Source organism: Garra rufa, chromosome 6 (assembly GCF_049309525.1).
Source record: "Garra rufa chromosome 6, GarRuf1.0, whole genome shotgun sequence".
In the NCBI taxonomy this organism is placed as follows: domain Eukaryota; kingdom Metazoa; phylum Chordata; class Actinopteri; order Cypriniformes; family Cyprinidae; genus Garra; species Garra rufa.
The window spans coordinates 40,833,434-40,857,380 of record NC_133366.1 but is presented as its reverse complement, the minus strand read 5'-3'; the positions used below and the strand labels follow the sequence as shown (position 1 = coordinate 40,857,380).

Here is a 23,947-nt window from a genome sequence, read left to right as displayed (position 1 = left end):
TCAAATACAAACTTTAGCGGCACATTTCAATAACTGAACACATATTGCTAGTGTTGATACATCAAAAAAAAAAAAAAAAAAAAAAAACGTGCAATAGTTTTCGCATTTCGCGGCATTCCAGTTCAAGCTTGGTGAACTCTGAGATCGACATGTCACAGCATGACCTCTAGCTGAATGTAAATAACCTAAATTTAAAACTGCAGCACTGCGGTAAAGTGTAGTAGATTGTATGTTTTTATATTTTCAAATGCATTATTATTTGTCATGTGCTGAATTTAACTTTACAGACCTTTTTCCAGAGTAGTCATGCCTGACTCTTAACCTGAAGAATGCTTTGCATTTCCGGTCTACAGTGTTTCTAGTCAAAGTAGTGTATATTCCGATCTGTTAATCTAATGTTAAACCTATTAAAATGTTTTTAAAAAACAAATGGCTCTATAGCACCATCACTTTGCAATGTCGCAGTGACCATCATTGGTCAGTGCCTCACTCCTCACTCCCCAATGAGTGTGTAAATGACGCAAAGCGGCCGACGGTAGCTACATTAAAAAAGATGGACGCTATTTGAATGGGTTCCTATGGAGACCCGAACAGAAGAGCATCCAATCTGACTTTAGAATTCGTTTACCCAGGAAAAAGGTCTATAAAAAGACGCTGCAGAGCATGACATCATATCACGACCGTTGCAGCAGCATCTGAGGGAATTTCGGATTTTCAAAATCTAGTGTGCCACACCCCTTCCCAAAGCAGCAAGTTCTGTGTACAGCTGCGCAAAATAGATTAAAGTGATTCTTACGTTTTGAATATGGATATTTTTCTTACAAAAACACATCGGATCGCTAAAGGAGCCCTGTGAGGCACTTTTTATTATGGATCGACTTGTTTTGGACTGACGAAGAGAAACACTTGTCTATGCCGTTCTAAAACTTGGGAGTGCCATGATTATTTTTAATATAACTCCGATTGCATTCGTCTCAAAGAAGGAAGTCAATTACACCTAGGATGCATGGAGGGTAAGTAAATAATACGCTACAGTAGTGTTGGTCCTTTCATCAACAAGATTGCCAATATATGATATTATCATTACTGTGCTAATTTATCTAATTATTTACATGCCCGAAACCAGCTCGTGAAGCTATCTACACTGTATGATGAATACATCTCTTACTCTTGCTGGGAGAGACATGAGAATTAGAAACTAAATAAGATACAAAAGATACATTACAATAATTTACAATAGCATAAACACGTACAGTCAAACCAAAATTTATTCAGACACCTTCAACATATTTCACTTTATCACAGTTAATTTGCTACAGTTTAGAAAATGGTAATAAAATATGACAAGAACTCAAACAGTGTCAGAACAAATTCATCTTGATAATGTCAGATAACTTTGATAGAAAGGTATGAAACAAAACATGGTCAGGTCAAAGTGTCAAATAAAATTCTTGGTCCCAAATTTCTATAAATTTTAATGGTAGTTTACTGTGTGAAGACTTTTGGTTATAATATGTCACAGTTGACTTTACTTTGCTATCCTCCCTTACATAAATGAACTAATAGTGTCCTGCATCCACTAGTAAAAAGAAGTTATGATACGTTTTGAGCTTGTCCGTGATTTTATGAAAAGTGCTGCTGGCTGTATTTGGTTATTAAATTTCTTAAAGACGCATGTCTTCAGAATACAGCACGTGCTTTTACTCTGGTCGGAACCTTTATAAGGAGTGGGCGGTTTCGCTCCGGACATTTGTTAGTGCTGTACCAATTCATGATAGAATCCCTAAAGACACGTTAACTTAACTAAAATGTATATTTTAATTTACTGGTATTTTAAATATGCATTTTTACATTATATATGTGTTCGAAATATCTTTATATGTGACCTTCTGTCTGTTTTTATTTATGGAACGCTTATGCGCTCTTTTGATTGGTTGCTTGGTCACGTGTTGCTTCTAGAGTTTGACTTGCATTATGGGTAACGGCATTTTTGACAGTAATATAAGTTTATTTATTTCGTTAATACAAATAGAACAAAGTATTTGATATTATATTTATTGTATTTAAATCGGAACAATAATAACAGTGTAATAACATTCTAATCGAATGTGATTGTGATGGTTGTTTTTCTCATCGATGAGAATGGTGAGCACTGTTGAATGTGGATATATGTCTAATTTTAACAGACAAACCGTGTTCACGATATGTAAACCGACAATAGTCAATATTTGTAACAATTATAAATATTTAAAGTGTTGGTGATTGTGAAAATATCAATGTTTAGATGTTACTTTTCTAATCGCTGTTTCATGAACAGTGTGGTTGTGATGTTAACCACTGAATACCATCTGTGAGACACCTAGTGTCAGGGTCGACGCGAGCTGGTTTTTGTGAGTTAAAGTTAAGACTATACTTTCAGGGATCATTTCTATAGTATCTAACTAGGAAATGTGTTTCAAAAGTGTAGCGTCTCCCAAACCACGATGATGAGCTTTGATACTCTCTTCTGAGCGTGAATCGGGTGTAGAGTAATGATTTATTTCATACGCTCCACACCATTGATGAACGTTCCGTATTGTATTCACGCAGTACGGAGGAAGAGGGTATGATCAGAGTGGTTTTAGAAGATTGTAAATATAAGATTAATAATAAATTTTCAGGAAGGTTTGAGAAAGAGGTGGATATTATAGATATCTCTGATGATAGCTATTAGTAATGTAAATAAATAATGTCAATCTGAATAAGCTACCCTTTTTTTAACAGTAATGTTGTCGGGTGTTACCATCCTTGTATTTTAGAGTGTCAGGATAGACATCAGCTGGTTTTATCAATTATGTTATAAGCATGCTTCCAGAAATCACATTTAGTTAATTAAGAAACATGTTTCAAAAAGTGTAGTGCTTCTTTAAACCATAAGGATCACTTTTGATGCTATGCTGAGTGTGAATCAGGTGTGAAATAATGATTTGTTTCTTAAGCTTGAAACCTTTTAGGAATGTTTTTATTGCTCTTTTGCAGTATGGAAAAAAAATGGGATGATTAGAGTGGTTCATAAATTGCTATTAATGGACTTAAAATTACAAATTATGTCTTTTTTTAGGACACTAATGCTGTTCCAGATGTAACTTTTCTCATCTCTGTTAGGTTGTCACCATCTCTGAGACTTACAGTGTCAAAATTGGCCTAAGTTGGTTTTGCGAATTGGAGGTTAAGACTATACTTTCAGGGATCATTTCTGTAGTGTCTAACTAGGAAATGTGTTTCAAAAGTGTAGTGTCTCCCAAACCACGATGATGAGCTTTGATACTCTCTTCTGAGCGTGAATCGGGTGTAGAGTAATGATTTATTTCATACGCTCCACACCATTGATGAACGTTCCGTATTGTATTCACGCAGTACGGAGGAAGAGGGTATGATCAGAGTGGTTTTAGAAAATTGTAAATATAAGATTAATAATAAATTTTCAGGAAGGTTTGAAAAAGAGGTGGATATTATAGATATTTCTGATGATAGCTATTAGTAATGTAATTAAATAATGTCAATCTGAATAAGCTACCTTTTTTTTAACAGTGGTGTTGTCGGGTGTTACCATCCTTATGTGTTAGAGTGTCAGGATAGACATCAGCTGGTTTTATCAATTATGTTATAAGCATGCTTCCAGAAATCATATTTAGTTAATTAAGAAACATGTTTCAAAAAGTGTAGTGCTTCTTTAAACCATAAGGATCACTTTTGATGCTATGCTGAGTGTGAATCAGGTGTGAAATAATGATTTGTTTCTTAAGCTTGAAACCTTTTAGGAATGTTTATATTGCTCTTTTGCAGTATTGAAAAAAATGGTATGATTAGAGTGGTTCATAAATTGCTATTAATGAACTTAAAATTACAAATTATGTCTTTTTTTAGGACACTAATGATGTTCCAGATGTAACTTTTCTCATCTCTGTTAGGTTGTCACCATCTCTGAGACTTACAGTGTCAAAATTGGCCTAAGTTGGTTTTGCGAATTGGAGGTTAAGACTATACTTTCAGGGATCATTTCTATAGTATCTAACTAGGAAATGTGTTTCAAAAGAGTAGCGTCCCCCAAACCACGAGGATGAGCTTTGATACTCTTTTCTGAGCGTGAATCGGGTGTAAAGTAATGATTAATTTCATAGACTTTACATCATTGATGAACGTTCTGTATTGTGTTTATACAGTATGGTGGAAGAGAGTATGATCAGAGTGGTTTTGAAAATTACTAAAAGTAGATCTGAAGTGTTTTAAGTATTTATAGCAAGTTTGTTTGTGACGTTTTGTATCTGATTATACTATAGTACTGTTAATTATTTTGTTTTATAAGTTTATTCTATGTAGCTGTAGACATGTATCATCATCTTTAGAACTCAAAATGTCAGAATAGATCTCAGCTAGTTTTACTACATATAGATTATGACCATATTATCAGAAATCATCTCTTGAAAATTTTATTTAAGAAATGTGTTTCAAAAGTGTTGTTTCTTAAAAAGTTTGAGAATCAGATTTGGTACTCCTTTCTGAATATAAATCTGGTGTGAAATAATTATTTGTTTCATAAGCATTAAACCTTTTTGAAATGTTTTTATTGCCCTTTAGCAATTATGGAAGAAAGGGGTATGATCCAAAAGATGTTTTTAATAGACTTAAAATTATTTCTCTTTTTAATACACAAAAAGCTGTTGTTTCTGATGTAACTTTTCTCATCTCTGTAGTTAGGTTGTCACCATCTCTGAGACTCAGAGTGTCAGAACTGGCCTAAGTTGGTTTTGCAAAATGGTGGTTAAGACTATACTTTCAGGGATCATTTCTATAGTGTCTAACTAGGAAATGTGTTTTAAAAGTGTAGCGTCTCCCAAGCCACGATGATGAGCTTTGATACTCTTTTCTGAGCGTGAATCAGGTGTTGAGTAATGATTTATTTCATAGATTTTACACCATTGATGAATGTTCTATGCTGTGTTAGTGCAGTATGGAAGGAAAGAGTATGATCAGAGTGGTTTTGTGTTCTGGTAATATTATGTTTAATGTACTTTATTTGTTTTATTAATGAAAAGGTATATTATCTATGTATTACATTTAGTGATGTTTCATGTAAAAAAATATTTGTCCTTTTGAAACATCCAAGTTATTGTTTTTAACTTTTAATGTTATTGATGTTAGGTGTTACATTCTTTAGACCATTTGTTCTCAATCCTGGTCCTGGGGGACCCCTGCTCTGAACACTTTGCATGTCTCCCTTATTTAACACAACTGATTGAGGTCATCAACTCATTAAGAGGGAGATCCATTAACTGAACTAACAAGCTGATGATGTCAATCAGGTGTGTTAAATAAGGGAGGCATGCAAAATGTGCAGAGCAGGGGTCCCCCAGGACCAGGACTGAGAACCACTGCTTTAGACAGTGTCAGAAGTGACCTAAACTGGTTTTACTGAATGCATCTGACATTATTCAACCTGCAGATATATTTATTTCAATTAGTGAATGTTTTTAGAGAATTAAAGGGATAGTTCACCCAAAAATGAAAATTTGATGTTTATCTGCTTACCCCCAATGCATCCAAGATGTAGGTTAATTTGTTTCCTCAGAAAAACACAAACGAAGATTTTTAACAAAAACCGGTGCAGTATGCCAGCCTTATCATGGACGTGGATGGGCACCAAACCTTTAAAAGTAAACAAAAACATGCACAGACAAATCCAAATTACACCCTGCGGCTCGTTACGATACATTGATGTCTTAAAGTGCCCCTATTATGCCATGTTAAAGGTAGTTAATATTGTTGTAATAGTCTCTTAAAACAGGTTTACATGTATGCAAGTTCAAAAAACACTTTAGTTTTCTCCAAAATTAGATTTAATTTTACCCCGTTTCTAAATGATTCGTAAACGACTCGTGTGAAGCAGTTCGAAGAATCAGTCTCTCTAAACCCCTCCTTTCAGTGAGCCCTCACTGCTGTGATTGGTCAGATGGTGCAGTCCTTTTGGATTGGTCTACCGCTACAGCGCAAAAACGAAACGCCCATTGGCATAACTGAATGACAGCTGTGGAGACCTGTTAATGCATAGAAAAGAAAGCCTCGATTTTACCCTATCAATTCAAGCCGGAGTCTGACAATGAAACGGTTGAAGTGGCACATCGACAAGAAACTGTTTTGCAAGCACGACTGGAGCAGGACGTTTCTCAGTGGGTGTCATATTATAACTGTGGAAAGTGCTTGCAATTTGCTTTTGTAAGCGAACCGGGCACACCTCTACGTTGTGAACTTCAACACTGTACAATCCATAACACTGCGTTAAGCCATCGTTTATCATTATCATTACTTAAACTAATAAGGCAGACAGACAGTCAAGCTGCATCAATCACAATTTTTAGACTACATTGCACTCACAGCTGAACAACAGAACTACAGAAACGCAAGTTAGCCGGTTACCAAGACATGAGCGGGGTTGTTACACACCATAACGTACACAAAGACGTATTTTGAAGATCGCTAGAAAATACAATCATCAATTATTAATCATACTTACAGGTAGAAGTTCAGAGGAGCAAGCCGGTCCAAATAAACTGGGCACTGATCCATTTTTTAAAACCAAGTGTTTGGTGAATCTCGCGTTGTAACGTTACTCCCCAAGATTGGAAAAGCAGTCATTAGTAAAATGACGCGAACACAACAAGATTGGAATTGGACTGCTGAGGTGTTGAAAAAATTAATGTTAACCACTCATTCTTGGTAGTTTCATCTTTCGGAAGGGCATATAAAACAAATTCACTCTCACAGCACAGGACGTCTTCTTGACATGATGTAATACACGTGAAAATGGTAGGCCTACTGTTTGTGGGCGGGCAAGTTGTTCGCGAAATTGAACGTGGGCGGACATTAAGCAAATGTGTAGCTCGTGACGTGTGGCCGTTACAGAAAAAGATTCGAATTGCTGACGACTCGTTTAGGCGAATGTGAGCCGACTCTTTTTTTTGTTAGAAAAAAACTTCATTTATAGTGCACTGTCGGCGTCACAACTTTGCAGATAGTTTATGTTCACATACAGCTACATGACACACTACATGAAATATCATATTTGAAAAGGCATAATAGGGGCACTTTAAGACACGAAACGATCGCTTCCGGCGTTTGCGTATTCTACGACAGAGCGCGTGCACATGTGACGTGACTGATGCCAAACTCGTGCTCATGACAGATGGACGTGGCTGTGTATCAAAGGTAAAAAATTATATAAATACTGTTCAGTTTCTCACAAAAACCGATCGTTTCGTGTCTTAGGACATCAATGTATCTTCACGAGTCGCAGGGTGTAATTTGGATTTGTCTGTGCATGTTTTTGTTTACTTTTAAAGGTTTGGTGCCCATCCACATCCATGATAAGGCTGGCAGGCTGCTCCGGTTTTCATTAAAAATCTTCGTTTGTGTTTTTCTGAGGAAACAAAGTCACCTACATCTTGGATGCATTGGGGGTAAGCAGATAAACATCAAATTTTCATTTTTGGGTGAACTATCCCTTTAAGGTTAAGAAAATACTTTCAGGAATTATGTTTGTATATTATTTCTTGATTTAGAAATGTGTTTCGAAAGTGTTGCCTAAACCACAATGAGTTTTCATACTCTTCACTTTTATTGAATGTTATTTTAAATTTCTTTAAAATATATATATATTTTTTACTGTTAGAGATAGTGTGGAGAAAATAAGCAGAGTGGTTTGTGAATTATGTTAATGAATGTACATTGGTAGAATTAAGTACAGTAACATGTTAATGTCATGTATGATGTTTTAGCTTCACTTTTCTATAATGGAAGGAAGTGAAGATGTGTCGTCCATCCTTTTTGACAGTATATAATGCAAAAGTCTTTTAAAAGATGTCTATTAGATGTTTCCCCACATCTTTCCAGGTAAAGCATTCTTTAACAGGCATGAATGTGTGGGCCCAGATGTGCTGTCTAATCCTCTATCTATTTGAAATCCATAGATCACTATTTAGCTTTGAAATGTTGTGGCGGACAAAAAAATATGAATGTTACAAAATAAATAAAATATATTAACCCTTAAATGCATTAATGTTTCGCCAATCATAATTACATATTCGGGTCTATAGTAACCCCTACCTATATATCCAGCACGGATGTATCTCTAACTTCTGCAATAGCAAAAAACTCTCTTGATGTTTTAAGAACAATTACATAAGAATAAAATAAAGCATATTTCGTTACCTTTTAAAATTTAGAAGGGATCAATTTGGAAAAACACGGGTAACAGGTTGCCTGGAACGAGGCATTATATCAAAGATGGCAACATAATAAAACTAAAAATCTTATCACTTTCTGACAGGAGTTCAATCGAGCCTTGAGTTCATCAATTAAATGATCATTAACCGACAGCCGCTTTTAAATTTGGGTAGAGATTGGAGCATTTGAGCCGCGCGCAGAACACAAAACTGATGGGAAGGGAGCGGCTCTTTTGGAGACTGGATCTAAAACTTTAAGATGACACAGCTCATTTCTCAAAACCACAAATCAAAGCATTCAGCACGTTATAGACGCGTGTTTGTGCAGCAGAGCAGCTCTCTCTAGCACTGTATGACGTGACAGACAGCTAGTTGTCCAGTCCTGTTCCGTTCACACAGCGCTTGTATTCCAAGAATGCAGTTCCAAAAGTCCTGAAATTTTACTGGTGTGAGTTTGGTTATAGAATGTGGTTGTCACCTGTAAATAACCGTAGCCTACTGTGTGTAAAAGTAATACTATATTAAGGGACTAACAGTATTCTGCTGCTGTGTGAACATGGCCAACGTTTGCTCGTTACTAGTCCTTCAGCTGTTCAACTGTCAAACTGAGATTTAAACACCGTGGTGAAAGGAAGTACTTCTGCACAAAAGAGGGTTTTTAAAGACATTCCACTGTTTCTTGTGTATTACACACTTGTGCCGTCGAACTGTTGTATAAATGCAATATCATACTCATAGACGTGAGATGTGGCTCACTACTTACATAAAATGCCAGTTTATAAATATCATACTATGCCCTGGTTTCACAGACAAGGGAGTAGTTCACTTCCAGAACAGAAATGTACAGATAATGTACTCACCCCCTTGTCATCCAAGATGTTCATGTCTTTCTTTCTTCAGTTGTAAAGAAATTATGTTTTTTGAGAAAAACATTTCAGGATTTTTCTCCATATAGTGGACTTTTATGGTTCCCCCCCCCGAGTTTGAACTTCCAAAATGTAGGTTTAAATGCAGCTTCAAATGGCTCTATACACTCCCAGCTGAGGAAGAAATAAAAAAAAAATATTGAAAAACTTGCATCTCATTTTTTCCTCCAACTTCAAAATCGTCCTACATAGCTGTTTTACCTTTTTTGTAAAGGGCGTTTGACCTTCTTTATATGAATACACAGTTCACACAGAGCGAGACAAGACCAGCGTTTGAGGTTAAAAAGTATATAAATTGTATAAACTCGGGGGCACCATAGAAGTCCACTGTATGGAGAGAAATCCTGAAATGTTTTCCTCAAAAAACAATTTATTTATGACTGAAGAAAGACATGCACATCTTAAATGACAAGGGGGTGAGTACATTATCTATACATTTTTGAATTTATGAAATTTTTGAAGTGAACTACTACTTTAAGGCTAGTCCCAGACTAAAATGTGTGTTTGAGCTTTCTCTGACATATCTTAAAATATAGTAGTCAACATTTGAAGTGGATCAACACCTTTCATCAAATTGTCCTAAAACCAAAACAATTCCAGTTCATGTCTCAAGACAACTTAGATCAGAGGTCTCAAATTCAATTCCTGGAGGGCCGCAGCTCTGCAGAGTTTAGCTCCAACCAACTCACACCTGCTTGGAAGTTTCTAGTAATCCTGAAGACCTTGATTAGCTGGATCAGGTGTGTTTGATTAGGGATGGAGCTAAACTGCGCAGATCTGTGGACCTCCAAGGGTTCAGTTTGAGACCACTGTCTGATTAACTTTACTGATCCACTTAAATCTAAACTTGTTTTGTTTTAATATGTAATGTTCATACATTTTCTTTTAAATCATTTTAACACCGCTTGCTTATATACATATGTGAGACCTGAACATGCCTTAAACTTAAAATCTAACCCAATAATTAAAACCACCATGATTCTTTTAGCTCTGCAAACTTTCTGTGAGCTTAAACTAATGTGTTCTTATATGTAGTACACTACTGAAGTTTACCCCCAATCAATTAAAGTTATACTTGTCTTAGTCGGGATGTTCCATTAACTGTTACACAGACTCCAGATCAACTCCCACCCTCTGCACATGCGCAAACATACTAGGCAGGGTTGCCACTACTCCAAAAAACCACCCATTATCATTACAATACTAATAAACAAGACCTTTTCTTCTGAATTTAAACATGCTTTAAAAACCACTCTGGTCATACTCTCTTCCTCCACGCTACATACAAGTAGCGCAGAACGTTCTTCAATGAAGTAGAGCTTATGAAATAAATCATTACTCTACTCCCGATTCACGCTCAGAAGGGAGTACCAAAGCTCATCATCGTGGTTTGGGAGACGTAACATTTTAGAAACACATTTCCTAGTTAGATACTATAGAAATGATCCCTGAAAGTATAGTCTTAACTTTCACTCACCAAAACTAGCTCTGGTCGATCCTGACACTAGATGTCTCACAGACGGTAAGTGGTCTCAAAGCATTGAGAAAGGTGACACCTGAAACAATGGAATTCGAAACAACTCTAATGCTTCAAAGGCAACTAATACGCTTATTAACTAATGTCACGTGTATATAGCGGACACATTTTCTTTAATCGAATTAACGTTAGATATTTCTCAAAAGCGTTGTGTAGCATGGTAAGTATGGTTTTCAGACTGTTTGGAGCATGTCGTTTTACGGCCTGTACTATGTTGAATCAACAGAAATATAACGTATTTCGATTTTTTATTGTGTAACAAATGAATTCTAATCAACCGGCAGTATATGTTTTTGAGGCCCGTGTCTCTTTAAACTCCTCCCTGCTCTGAGTGATGACGCGAGCGACGCAAAACAGCTGACGTCACGCTCACACGGGTTGTTTTCTTGCGAGCCCGTGTACTTCAGACAACAGCTTAATCTCTCATAGTGTTCTTAAAACTCAACATATCTTATTTAACAGCCATAAGCGTTTCCTTTAGGTTTATTATTCACTCATATACACGGTTGTTAGCTCGCTACAACACTAAATAGGCTCGTAGCTAATGCTAATGGTGGCGTTGGGTATTTCTTGAATTTCTGTTTCATTTCGTCAGGCCTCTTCAAACTGACACCGCCGAGAGATTCAAGCGTTAGTTTTTATTTTGGCAGTCGAGGATGAACTGGATTTTTCCCCTGTCCAAGGGCTCTGGATCGATCCCTCCTCTGAACAGTTTACAGAAACAAAGACAGAGACAGATCGAGTCTCTCAAAGCTGCTCACTCCAAGTAAGTGTCACTGAATGGCTGTGTCCCAAACCTAGAGAGCCGAATACCTAAACGGCGTTTAGGTATTTAGAATAGCAATAGCGATAACTCTAGGATATAAGACAGCCAAAATGAATTCTGTACATGATTTCAGCATTGATAGCACGTGCGCGGTGGTCTGTTCAGTGAAATGAATCATCTGGAAACCCCGATCTGTGTTGTTATTGTTTGTGCGTGCGCGTTCACGCGCGTGTTCTGGATGTGCTGTCCATGTTTCAGATTAAAGTATTAGCTCTTCGTAGTTTACTCCAGATCCCTTCTTACTCTAAAGGACAGGTCTTAAATTAGTGGCATGGCACACCTGGTATCATTTTTTTATAAACTGATAGAGCCATTTTGCCCCTGAGCAGGTTTAACTTCCTTAATTCTGACTAAGTATCATTCTAGTCATTCAGAGCACAAGATTTTTGACCTATTTGCGCAATGGTGAGTTCATCAAAACCTAAATCTATTTTTTAGTTTCTAATACGAAGCTGCTAAACTAGTTAACTGTGCCAAAATAGCAAATAATAATATATGACATTGTCTGCCTTTGTGATTGGCTGAGAGTTACACATGAAGGTAGTTTTGTAGTATTTAAAACAAAATGCTTAAATATTTGTCTGTGACCTAATTCTGTACATGATGTCTTTATAGCATTGCAGAAATCCAGAAGGATGTAGAGTACAGACTTCCTTTTACTGTCAACAATTCTACTATTAATGTTAATATGTAAGTATATACTTTTTATTATTTACAGTTGAAGTCAAAAGTTTACATATACCTCACAGAATCTAAAAAATGTTATTTTAGCAAAATAAGAGGGATCATACAAAATGCATGTTGTTTTATTTAGTACTGACCTGAATAAGATATTTCACATAAAAGATGTTTACATGTAGTCCACAAGAGAAAATAACAGTTGAATTTATAAAAATGACCCTGTTCAAAATTATACATACACTTGATTCTTAATACTGTGTTGTGATCCACAGCTGTTAGTAATAGTTGTTCATGAGTCTCTTACAGTTACATTTCCCACTGTTCTTCAGAAAAGTCTTTTAGGTCCCACAGATTCTTTGGTTCTTCAGCATTTTGTGTATTTGAACCCTTTCCGACAATAACTGTATGATTTTGAGATCCATCTTTTCACACTGAGGACAACTGATGGACTCATATGCAACTATTACAGAAGGTTCAAGCGCTCATTGATGCTTCAGAAGGAAACACAATGCATTAAGAGCCAGGGGTGATTTGAACGGAATGAGGAAGTGTACATATTTCTTATTTTGCCAAAGTTTTTCACTCCTCTGCTGCTCTATGTTTCCTTCTGAAGCATCAGTGAGGATTTGAACCTTCTGTAATAGTTACATATCCTCAGTGATCTCTCAGTTGTCTTCAGTGTGAAAAGATGGATCTCATATCCAAGCAGTCATTGTTGGAAAGGGTTCAAGTACACAAAAATGCTGAAAAACCAAAGAATTTGTGGGACTAAAGGATTTTTCTGAAGGACAGCAGGCAGTTTAACTGTTCAGGACAAACAAGGAACTCATGAACAACTATCACTAAACAAACGAAACAAAAACAACAAAAAAATACAGCTGTGGATCATTCAGGTAACAACACAGTTTTAAAAGTCAAGTGTGTGTTAACTTTTGAACAGGAACATTTTTATAAATTCAACTATTATTTTTTTTCTTGTAAACTATCTTTTATGTGAAATATCTTTTTCAGGTCAGTACTTAATAAAAATAACATGCATTTTGTATGATCCCTCTTATTTGCTAAAATAATTAACATTTTGTGTGTATGTATATTTTGACTTAAATTATGCTTTTTATATAAATATGTTTGCCTGGTTTTTACTGTGATTTAACCAAATTTGCCATTTGCTGTCAATCACAGCTTGCTCCCACCACAGTTCCCTCAGGAGAAACCAGTGGTCAGCGTGTTTCCACCAGTAGGTCATCATTTAGTAGACAGTAACAATGGAACGATGGTTACCAGCCCACTTATAACTAATGTAAGTTTTTCATAAATTTATATCACTTTTGCGAAATCTGGAAGTCTCTTTAAAGTCGACATGATATCAAAATTATTCTCACTCACTATTATACACGTTTATGGTCTTTTTGTGCACGATTGATCAGTTTACATTGTACAAAATAAAATGTTTGTCTTTGTATTTCATCAAAGTGTAATAATTTGCTCTACTTCTGAAACTACTTTTCATTTTTTGCAATGTCACCAAAGACAGTATTTCCTTATGTAGGGTCCACTTAAAACGTTCATAAAAAATTCTTAATATAGTCCCTAATGTTTTTATGGAGCAAAATGTGAACCTTCTCACATTGTGAATATCCTACAAAAAATTAAAAGACAGGCACTTTTATTTATTGTGAAATAATTCGATACAAAATATGTAGCTAAATGTAGTAAAGAGAATATAAATATATAAATACATTAATAATAATTCAACACATTTTTAGTAATTTCATTCAACAAATTGTATTAATTTAGTTACACCTTGGGTCTCGCAAAAACGCAAAATGATCCAATTAACTCCTGATGCATAGAATCAAATCACATGCTGTTTTGTGTTGAATTTGAACTGCTCAGCTATCTAACATGTACAGTCAAACCAAAATGCATTCAGACAACTGTAACATTTATCACATCATCACAGTTTATTCGCTATAATTTAGAAAATGCTAATAAATATGACAAGAACTCAGTTAAACTGTCAGAACAAATCTATCTTGATAATGTCAGATAACTGTGATAGAAATGTATGTAATGGATTATAATCAACCAAAAACTCGGACAAATGTTAATATACGTCGTTGAGAATTACTAAACAATGCTTCATTTTGTTTAGTCTGTGGTGTAAAAAGGTTGCATTAGCAGTTAAAGAAAAAAAAAGACATAAGCAAAACATGATCAGATCAAAGTATCTGAATAGTTTTTGGTCTCAAATTTGAATCAGTTTTACTAGTAGTCACTGTATAAATTATATTTGGTGTCCCATAAGCTCAATCATTATGTATCTCTTTCTTTTTTCCTTTCCACTCAAGTTTGGAATGCATTCAGATTTAGGCAAAGTTATTCAGAGTTTGCTAGATGAGTTTTGGAAAAGTCCTCCTGCCTTGATGTCAGGTCCCACCTTTCCTTAGTAAGTTTTTACAACTTTACCAGTAGTCATAGTCATGCTTAATAAGGAAAATGTCTAATTTTTGTTTTTGTTGTTATCTTCGTTTTGTGGCTCAGTTTGTACAAACCATCAGGGATGCCTCCCTACCCAACTCAGAGCTTCCATTTTGTTCCTGCCTTCCCACCACAGGATGGTCAGCGGCCTATCGGCCCTGCCCCTGTGCCACACGCAGGGGTGGAGCCCCAACAAGCCCCTCCACGACCAGCAGCGCCAGTTTATGGACTCATCACAGACCTTCCTCTTCCTGTACCAACTGCTGACTCGCAGGTACCTAACGGGCTTTCAGTCCAAAATCAGCAAATTGGTTTATTAAGATTACACTTTCTGTATTTTTACACAGCTATGGACCATTTTGAGGGATGTAAGCAATAACATATCTTAACATATTTCCGGTTTTACCTTTTTAATTTCAGTTACTTTTTGAGAATCCAAAAAGTTTGTTACAATATTGGTTACCATTGAATCACTTACTGAAACTGTTTTGAATAGTTGGATGACAAGCAGGAAAAGTTGAAGTGATAGTTCACCCAAAAATGAAAATTCTGTCATTAATTATTCACCTTCATGTCGTTCTAAACGTAAGACGTTTGTTCATCTTCGAAAACACAAATTGTTGAAATCCGAGAGCTTTCTGACTTGGTATAGACAGCAATGCAAGAACCACATTCAAGGCCAAGAAAGCTAGTAAGGACATTGTTAAAATAGTCCACGTGACATCAGTGGATCAACCTTAATATTATAAAGCCACGATAATACTTTTTGTGTGCAAAGACAGCAAAAATAGCAACTTTTTTCAACAATTTCCTCCATCCCCGCCACCTGCTACATATCTCAGACAAAAACAAGACCACAATACTTGTTTTACAGTAATCCTTATGAATGTTTTACAACACACTTAATATTAGGCATGATTTTAAAAATTATGACATAAACAAATAATAATTATGAAACAAGTTGGTATTATGTGATACTAAGTCATAATGAGAGAAAAAAGTTGAAAGTTTAGCATAAAAATTCACAGTTATGAGGAAAAAAACAACTTTTTTTAATCTCATATGCTTGATTCTTATTTTATAATTATAAGGTAATTTGATCTCATTTAATGAGTTATTGTGATTATGACAATATTAAGCACTCAGACTAAGTGGTTACAGTTTTCACATAACTAGTAATGGCATCTCTTTCATTTCTGCCTAAAAGTTGTTGAAATTGAGATAAAATTATGTTAAAAATGTATTACTTGCTAAGTAATTATAAGATAAAAAGTGAAAATTAAAAGATAAAAAGTCATAATGACAGAAAAATACTTTTTGTTATTATTTCAGCTTTCTCATAATTTTATAATGTTATGTCAATTTTGATGTATACTCAAAAATCAGTGTTGGGGGGGGGGGTGTTGGTACGGCATTACAAGTAACACATAAGTAAAGTTACGTAATCAGAATACTTTTTTCAAGTAACTAGTAAAGTAATGCAATGCTTTTTATTCACATTTTATTAACCAATGTCTTTGCTGCTGACCTTTGATGATCCAGTTCAACCATACTAATAAGCAAAAATGGCTTTAGATAAACTAACATTTGTGCTTTATTTTTTTGTTATTGTTGAAGAGTGTAGAACCTTTCTCTCCATTCTACTGTACAGACCTGAATTTACTTTTCCTTCAGCCTGAAGATTATTTGTTTCACTTTTTGGTGTGAAAGAGTTTTTAAATTTGCTAAAAAGAGAATGTTTTATATTAAATTCAAACAAGCAGGACCTGGTTAAATTTAAAAAGTAACCCATTACTTTCCATAAAAAGTACAAAAAGTAAAAGTAACTAAGTAACATAATTAGTTAAGTTTTTGGGGCAGTAATGCAATATTGTAATACATTACTTTTAAAGTAACTTTTTCCAACATTGGTCAAAATGATTACATACTAACTCATAGCTATGAGCCACAAACTTTAAACTTTTTATATCTCATAATTTCACCTTTCTATCTCAATTATGAGTTAGTTTGTCATACTTTCAACTTTTTAGCTCATAATTTCGACATTTTATTCCATAATTATTGACCAAAACATTTGTTTTCTTATGTGATGAAAATGAGTTTCTGTAACGTATATCACACTGAATTTAGCACTGAAAAGGCACTGTGGCTGTGTCCAAATTCAGGGTCTACATCCTTCGGAGGACTCATTTGAAGGATGTTACGTCACAGCGCCGCGACGAAGGCTGTCCAAATTCATAGGATCCTTCAAATGCGGCCCACAAATACGTCCTCCTTTTCCCCGAATTTGAGGATGGGTCTGGTGGATCCTTTCCCGTCCTACCTATCCCACAATTCCTTTCGGCAGAGCGCTTCCAGTATTTTCGTATAATGGCGGACGAAGCAAGCGGTAGTAATGATGGAAGTTTAAAAAAAACTGCCGTTTCAAAAAATATTTTTTTACAGCGGTTGTCTAGTTTGGCCTTTGGTTTTAGCGTTAAGCTTTTTTTTTTTTTTACATTTGTATGTATATATGATAAAAAACAGCACTTTCGTAAACTAGCTTCTTTCTTACTGCCTGTGTGAATATCCCCTTACACACAGCTACTTCTTAGTGATTGAAGGTGTTTTTAACGCTTTTAGGGATGAAAGAGTAGTTATTTTGTTTTGTGCAGTACAGATAACCTTACTTCTTGCTTAGCGCTGTCACGGTTGCTAGGCGACAGGATATGAGCAATGGGGAAGGGAGGGAACTGAAAGAAGGGTAGGCTGTCCAAATTCACTGCCACCTACTTCCAGGTTTTGCGGTCTTCGGAGGACCCCTCCTCCTTCAACCTGGTAGGAAGGATCCTAAGGAGGATGCAGACCCTGAATTTGGACACAGCCTGTATGTTATTAATCAGCATAGTCTTTTGCAATATAGGAGGACATTACTCACCCATTGTTTAAAAACAATGTCTATCCAGTCTGATGCACATTCATCATGCCGTAACAGGCACACAAACACTTTCTATTTAGTACATCTGAAGCATTGGGTGGTGTGAAACAGGAACACACGTTTAAGCCACAATAACCTGTAAATGCTCACTGTTGACGTTCTTCTTATGCAGTCAGGCCTGAATGGACACATATACAAGATGCCTGAAATCCCAGATACATTTCCAGAACTATCTGAGATGAGGTACTATACATACAAAATGTTTTTTGTTTCTTATAATGAATTAGGTCTTGTTTACTAAAATGCATTTTATTTGAACATGTTTTGTCTGTTTGTAACCTCCTAGTAATTCTCAACTGAAGGACATGAGCGATCAAGATGACGTGCTGTTGGAGTTCTTCATGTGTCTGCCTCAGCTCAAGCAAGTAACTTCTGACAAAGAGGAACTAGTCAACAATATCGTGGAGATGGCCAGTGAGTTTCTGAGCACACACCAGTTACTAACCTCTAGATTAATTTTACACTAAAATAGGGTCAGTGAGATGTTTTTTGTAAATAAATAACACACAGATCATTTGAATCATCAAGCTAGCCTATAAAACTATAAACTGTCACACAATTCCATGTAAATCAAATCAGTGTTTTTGGAGGTTTGCAAATAATTGAGGGAATATGTCTTACTTGCAGAGAAGAACTTACAGCTCGAGCCTCAACTGGAAAACAAGAGACAAGAGATGTTGTGTAAAGTATGTACTTTCACAAATACTGACACAAATACTAAGGGTCTAAAAGTCTGTGATTTAATTTTTAAATTCAAATTCCGCATGTTCCCTATGGTGCATTATAGTACCATTTATACAATTGACCCTGTCTGTAAAATCCAGGCTGAAGTCTCAAAATCTAAGTATTGAATAACAGGATCAAAGTTTGATTTCAACCATTAATTTGACTATGATTTTAATCTTTGACATGGCCTTACTCAGTTAATGTTAAAGATATCAAGGTTACATTTCCACAGAATGTTCTTTACCTTATGAAGGAAGATTTTATGTAGAAAACAGTAAATCCCCCCAAAAATGACTTTAGTTGGGTTTTCACAGCCAGGGTCACAATTAGTTTCACACTTTTAGACCCCACTGTATATTACAATCTTGTCAATATCTTTCCTTTTGAGAATGCTAACAATGATCTAATGTTTTGTTTTCTGTAGTATGAACAGTTAACCCAGATGAAGTCTGTATTTGAAACCAAAATGCAAAGGCAACATGAGCTGAGTGAGGTAAAACATGCATGCAAAGAATTTGTCATTCGCATATGTTGGACAAGGAAATGGAAAATATAATTTTCTAGTGTTTATCTAGTCTAATATTCAAAATTTCAAACCTTTTTTTGCATAACCTGTGTTGTTTTGTGGTTTTTCTGCTCTGCTTCCATATTGAATGTTTAAAAGAACAACAACAAAAAAAATTACATTTATAGTTGAGTTCAAAAGTTTACATACACCTTGCAGAATCTGCAAAATGTTAATTATTTTATCAAAATAAAGGATCATACAAAATGCATGTTATTTTTTATTTAGTACTGACCCGAATAAGGGAAAATAATAGTTCACACACGCTTGATTCTTAATACTGTTGTTAGCTGAATGATCCACAGCTGTTTTTTTAATAGTTTGTTTTGTTGTGATTGATAGTTTTTCATGAGTTCATTGTTTGTCCTGAACAGTTAAACTGCCCACAGTCCTTCAGAAAAGTCCTTCAGGTCCCACAGATTCTTTGGATTTGAACCAACAATGACTGTATGGTTTTGAGATTCATCTTGTCACACTGAGGACAACAGAGGGCCTTATATGCAACTATTACAGAGGGTTTAAACGCTCACTGATGCTTCAGAAGGAAAAACGATGCATTAAGAGCATATGAGTCCCTCAGTTGTCCTCAGTGTGAAAAGATGGATCTCAAAATAATACAGTCATTGTTGGAAAAGGTTAAAATACACAAAAATGCTGTGGGACCTGAAGGATTTTTTGAAGAACAGTGGGCAGTATAACTGTTTGGGACAAACAATGGACTCATGAACAACTATCACTAGGCAAACAAAAAACACAGCTATGGATCATACAAGTAACACGGTATTAAGAATTGAGTGTATGTAAACTTTTGAAAGAGGTAATTTTTTATAAATTCAACGATTATTTTCTCTTGTAGACTATATGTAAACATATTTTATGTAAAAAAATATCTTATTCAGGTCAGTACTAAAAAAAAAAAAATAACATGCATTTTGTATGATCCCTCTTATTTTGGTAAAATAATTAACATTTTGCAGATTCTGCATGGTGTATATAAACATTTGACCTCAAACGTAGCTAAGGTTAATTGCTGAAAAAATCTGATTTATTTAATCAAACATACTGTAAAAACAGTAATGTTTTGAAATATTACTACTGTTTTCTATTTTAAGATGTAGTTTATTCTTGTGATTGCAAAGGTACAGTGGGTACGGAAAGTATTCAGACCCCCTTAAATGTTTCACTCTTTGTTATATTGCAGCCATTTGCTGAAATCATTTAAGTTCATTTTTTTCCTCATTAATGTACACACAGCTCCCCATATTGACAGAAAAACACAGAATTGTTGACATTTTTGCAGATTTATTAAAAAGAAAAACTGAAATACCACATGGTCCTAAGTATTCAGACCCTTTGCTCAGTATTTAGTAGAAGCACCCTTTTGATCTAATACAGCCATGAGTCTTTTTGGGAAAGATGCAACAAGTTTTTCACACCTCTGCCACTCCTTGCAGATCCTCTCCAGTTCTGTCAGGTTGGATGGTAAACGTTGGTGGACAGCCATTTTTAGGTCTCTCCAGAGATGCTCAATTGGGTTTAAGTCAGGGCTCTGGCTGGGCCATTCAAGAACAGTCACGGAGTTGTTGTGAAGCCACTCCTTCGTTCTTTTAGCTGTGTGCTTAGGGTCATTGTCTTGTTGGAAGGTAAACCTTCGGCCCAGTCTGAGGTCCTGAGCACTCTGGAGAAGGTTTTCGTCCAGGATATCCCTGTACTTGGCCGCATTCATCTTTCCCTCGATTGCAACCAGTCGTCCTGTCCCTGCAGCTGAAAAACACCCCCACAGCATGATGCTGCCACCACCACGCTTCACTGTTGGGACTGTATTGAACAGGTGATGAGCAGTGCCTGGTTTTCTCCACACATACTGTTAAGAATTAAGGCCAAAAAGTTCTATCTTGGTCTCATCAGACCAGAGAATCTTTTTTCTCACCATCTTGGAGTCCTTTAGGTGTTTTTTTTAGCAAACTCCATGCGGGCTTTCATGTGTCTTGCACTGAGGAGAGGCTTCCGTCGGGCCACTCTACCATAAAGCCCCGACTGGTGGAGGGCTACAGTGATGGTTGACTTTCTACAACTTTCTGACATCTCCCGACTGCATCTCTGGAGCTCAGCCACAGTGGTTCTTCTTTACCTCTCTCACCAAGGCTCTTCTCCCCCGAAAGCTCAGTTTGGCTGGACGGCCAGCTCTAGGAAGGGTTCTGGTCGTCCCAAACGTCTTCCATTTAAGGATTATGGCGGCCACTGTGCTCTTAGGAACCTTAAGTGCAGTAGAAATTTTTTTGTAACCTTGGCCAGATCTGTGCCTTGCCACAATTCTGTCTCTGAGCTCTTCAGGCAGTTCCTTTGACCTCATGATTCTCATTTGCTCTGACATGCACTGTGAGCTGTAAGGTCTTATATAGACAGGTGTGTGGCTTTTCAAATCAAGTCCAATCAGTGTAATCAAACACAGCTGGACTCAAATGAAGGTGTAGAACCATCTCAAGGAAGATCAGAAGAAATGGACGTCACCTGAGCTAAATATATGAGTGTCACAGCAAAGGGTCTGAATACTTAGGACCATGTGATATTTCAGTTTTTCTTTTTTTATAAATCTGCAAAACTTCAACAATTCTGTGTTTTTCTGTCAATATGGGGTGCTGTGTGTACATTAATGAGGAAAACAAAATGAACTTAAATGATTTCAGCAAATGGCTGCAATATAACAAAGAGTGAAACATTGAAGGGGGTTTGAATACTTCCGTACCCACTGTATATTTTCAGCAGACATTGCTCCAGTCTTCAACCTTTTGCTCAATTATTAATAGTTAGCTTTTTTGCTGCTTGCAAAGGTTTTATAAATGTCTTTTCTGTCACTTTTGATCAATTTAATTGTGTCCTTATTTTTAGTATTTATCTTTTTTACCCCAAACTTTTAAATCGTAGCCTGTCACTGTTTCCACAAGAATATAAAGCTGTGCAACTGTTTTCAACATTGATAAAAGTTAGAAATGTTCAGCATGTTAGTACAATTTCTGAAGGATCATGTGACACTGAAGACTGGAGTAATGGCTACAAAAAAATCCTGAAAATGCTTAAAAAATGTAATGTTCACTTTACTCTTTCAGAGCTGCAGTCTAAGTGCACTGCAAGCCAGATTAAAGGTAGCGGCCCATCAGGCTGAAGAGGAGTCTGAGGAGACAGCAGAGAACTTCCTGGAAGGAAAAGCAGAGATTGACGACTTCTTAGCCAGCTTCATGGAAAAGAGAACGGTATTAAATTAAAATTCTGTGTGAAACAACAAACAGGTTTATAAGCACCTCCAGTAAAAATCTATAGGCCAGTACTACAGCACTACAGTTCATCGCATTATTTTAAAATAATAAGCATAATTTTAACTTTATACATGTTCGAATCCAATTTCTTAACCAGATCCCATCAGAAGACATCCATTTTGTTTGTTATCCAAAACAAGTTAAAAATCATATTGATCTAACCTTCTTTTTCAGCTTTGCCATTGCAGAAGAGCCAAAGAGGAAAAGCTCCAGCAATGCATGAACACACATGGACAGTTTCCTACAACACATTAGATTGAATGTCCCAGAAAGGTATTTTACATTTTCTTCAAACTCAACAAATTTAATTGACTCATGATAAGAAAGTGTTTTCAACTCTTGCGTTAATTAAAAACAATAAATAATATTCTCTCTCACAGGTTTGGGATCAATCTACCAGCAGATCGGTGGGCTTGAAACAAGCAGCACATCTTGTGGCCTACAGCCTTGATTGGGCAAACCTAGATACATATGAAAAAGAGATTTTTGGCATCATGATTAAATGAAATCAAAGTGATTTTTGCACACCGTTTCCAAAAGTGTTAAGCTCCCCCTGGTTAAGTAGACCAGATGTGAGTACGTCTGGATGTGCCCAGTCTAGCTGTGACCCAGATGCTGCAATCAGAGGAGAGCAATCTGTTCTTAATAGTATTCAGAAACGGGCTGAGTTCTAAGCTTATTAGTTCAGTTTGAGTTTATGTGACATGGGGTTGGGCCTTGTACGCACTTGAAGACGAATTTCGAAAAATGAAAAACGTTAATGCTGCCGACAAAAAATACTGTATTTAATAATGTTGATAAAAGCCTTTATTATAATTAGACATTGTATTATATGTTTATTTAATTTGATAGGTTAATAAAACATTTAGAATAATCCCTGCTATGGTTTTCGTGTGATTTTGCGTCTTACTGTTAGATACCAGAGGTATCTATGTATTATACAGTGCAGACCAAAAGTTTGGACACACCTTTGAACCAATGTTTTCTTTATTTTCATGACTATGAAAATTGTAGATTCACACTGAAGGCATCAAAACTATGAATTAACACATGTGGAATTATAAACATAACAAAAAAGTGTGAAACAACCGAAAGTATATCATATTCTAGGTTCGTCAAAGTAGCCACCTTTTGCTTTGATTACTGCTTTGCACACTCTTGGCATTCTCTTGATGAGCTTCAAATGGTTTTCACTTCACAGGTGTGCCCTGTCAGGTTTAATAAGTGGGATTTCTTGCCTTATAAATGGGGTTAATTCATAATTCTGATCCCTTCAGCGTGAATCTACGATTTTCATAGTCATGAAAATAAAGAAAACTCTTTGAATGAGAAGGTGTGTCCAAACTTTTGGTCTGTACTGTATATTAGTACTATATCAATTGTGGGTTTTTATTTATTTATCTATCTATTTTAGTGTCTATTTAGCCGTGTTTGACTTATTTGTCCAAAAATGGAAGATGAAACCTGTTTGGAAAAAAACCATATTGCAGTGTAATTTAAAGCAGATACACATTAAAAAAAAAATAGTAAAAACTTGCTCCAGATAGTAATTTTGTTTGCTGTTTGGCAAACACTTTATTGAGAGCATTTGCCTTAGAAATGAAGATATTCATATGTTCCAGACAAACTGTTTAAAATCTGCGGTTGTAGCTAAAA

General features: G+C 35.8%; 1 protein-coding gene and 5 non-coding genes across 7 annotated transcripts; 5 read left to right on the top strand and 1 right to left on the bottom strand.

Moving 5' to 3' along the window:
• Positions 1-2,403: 2,403 nt before the first annotated feature.
• On the top strand, positions 2,404-2,619 carry LOC141337536 (small nucleolar RNA U3). Its single transcript, XR_012355770.1, has one exon. It is a non-coding gene; the product is annotated as a small nucleolar RNA U3 (small nucleolar RNA).
• A 591-nt stretch (positions 2,620-3,210) lies between these two features.
• On the top strand, positions 3,211-3,426 carry LOC141337537 (small nucleolar RNA U3). Its single transcript, XR_012355771.1, has one exon. It is a non-coding gene; the product is annotated as a small nucleolar RNA U3 (small nucleolar RNA).
• Positions 3,427-4,016: 590 nt separating this feature from the next.
• Positions 4,017-4,232, top strand: LOC141337538 (small nucleolar RNA U3). The gene has a single exon (XR_012355772.1). It is a non-coding gene; the product is annotated as a small nucleolar RNA U3 (small nucleolar RNA).
• Positions 4,233-4,803: 571 nt separating this feature from the next.
• Positions 4,804-5,019, top strand: LOC141337540 (small nucleolar RNA U3). The gene has a single exon (XR_012355774.1). It is a non-coding gene; the product is annotated as a small nucleolar RNA U3 (small nucleolar RNA).
• A 5,413-nt stretch (positions 5,020-10,432) lies between these two features.
• LOC141337539 (small nucleolar RNA U3) lies at positions 10,433-10,648 on the bottom strand. The gene has a single exon (XR_012355773.1). It is a non-coding gene; the product is annotated as a small nucleolar RNA U3 (small nucleolar RNA).
• Positions 10,649-11,079: 431 nt separating this feature from the next.
• vps37a (VPS37A subunit of ESCRT-I) lies at positions 11,080-23,165 on the top strand. 2 transcript variants are annotated; one of them, XM_073842810.1, is made up of 12 exons: positions 11,080-11,487; positions 12,163-12,237; positions 13,411-13,528; positions 14,580-14,677; positions 14,773-14,983; positions 17,799-17,869; positions 17,973-18,100; positions 18,314-18,372; positions 18,837-18,905; positions 22,085-22,228; positions 22,466-22,564; positions 22,672-23,165. In XM_073842810.1, exons 1-11 carry the CDS (start codon positions 11,378-11,380, stop codon positions 22,544-22,546), a joined length of 1,164 nt encoding a protein of 387 aa, XP_073698911.1. In that variant the 5' UTR covers positions 11,080-11,377; the 3' UTR covers positions 22,547-22,564; positions 22,672-23,165. The 2 variants fall into 2 exon arrangements, with proteins under 2 accessions (XP_073698911.1, XP_073698912.1); XM_073842811.1 differs by lacking the exon at positions 11,080-11,487 and adding an exon at positions 11,811-11,952.
• The last annotated feature ends 782 nt before the right edge of the window (positions 23,166-23,947 follow it).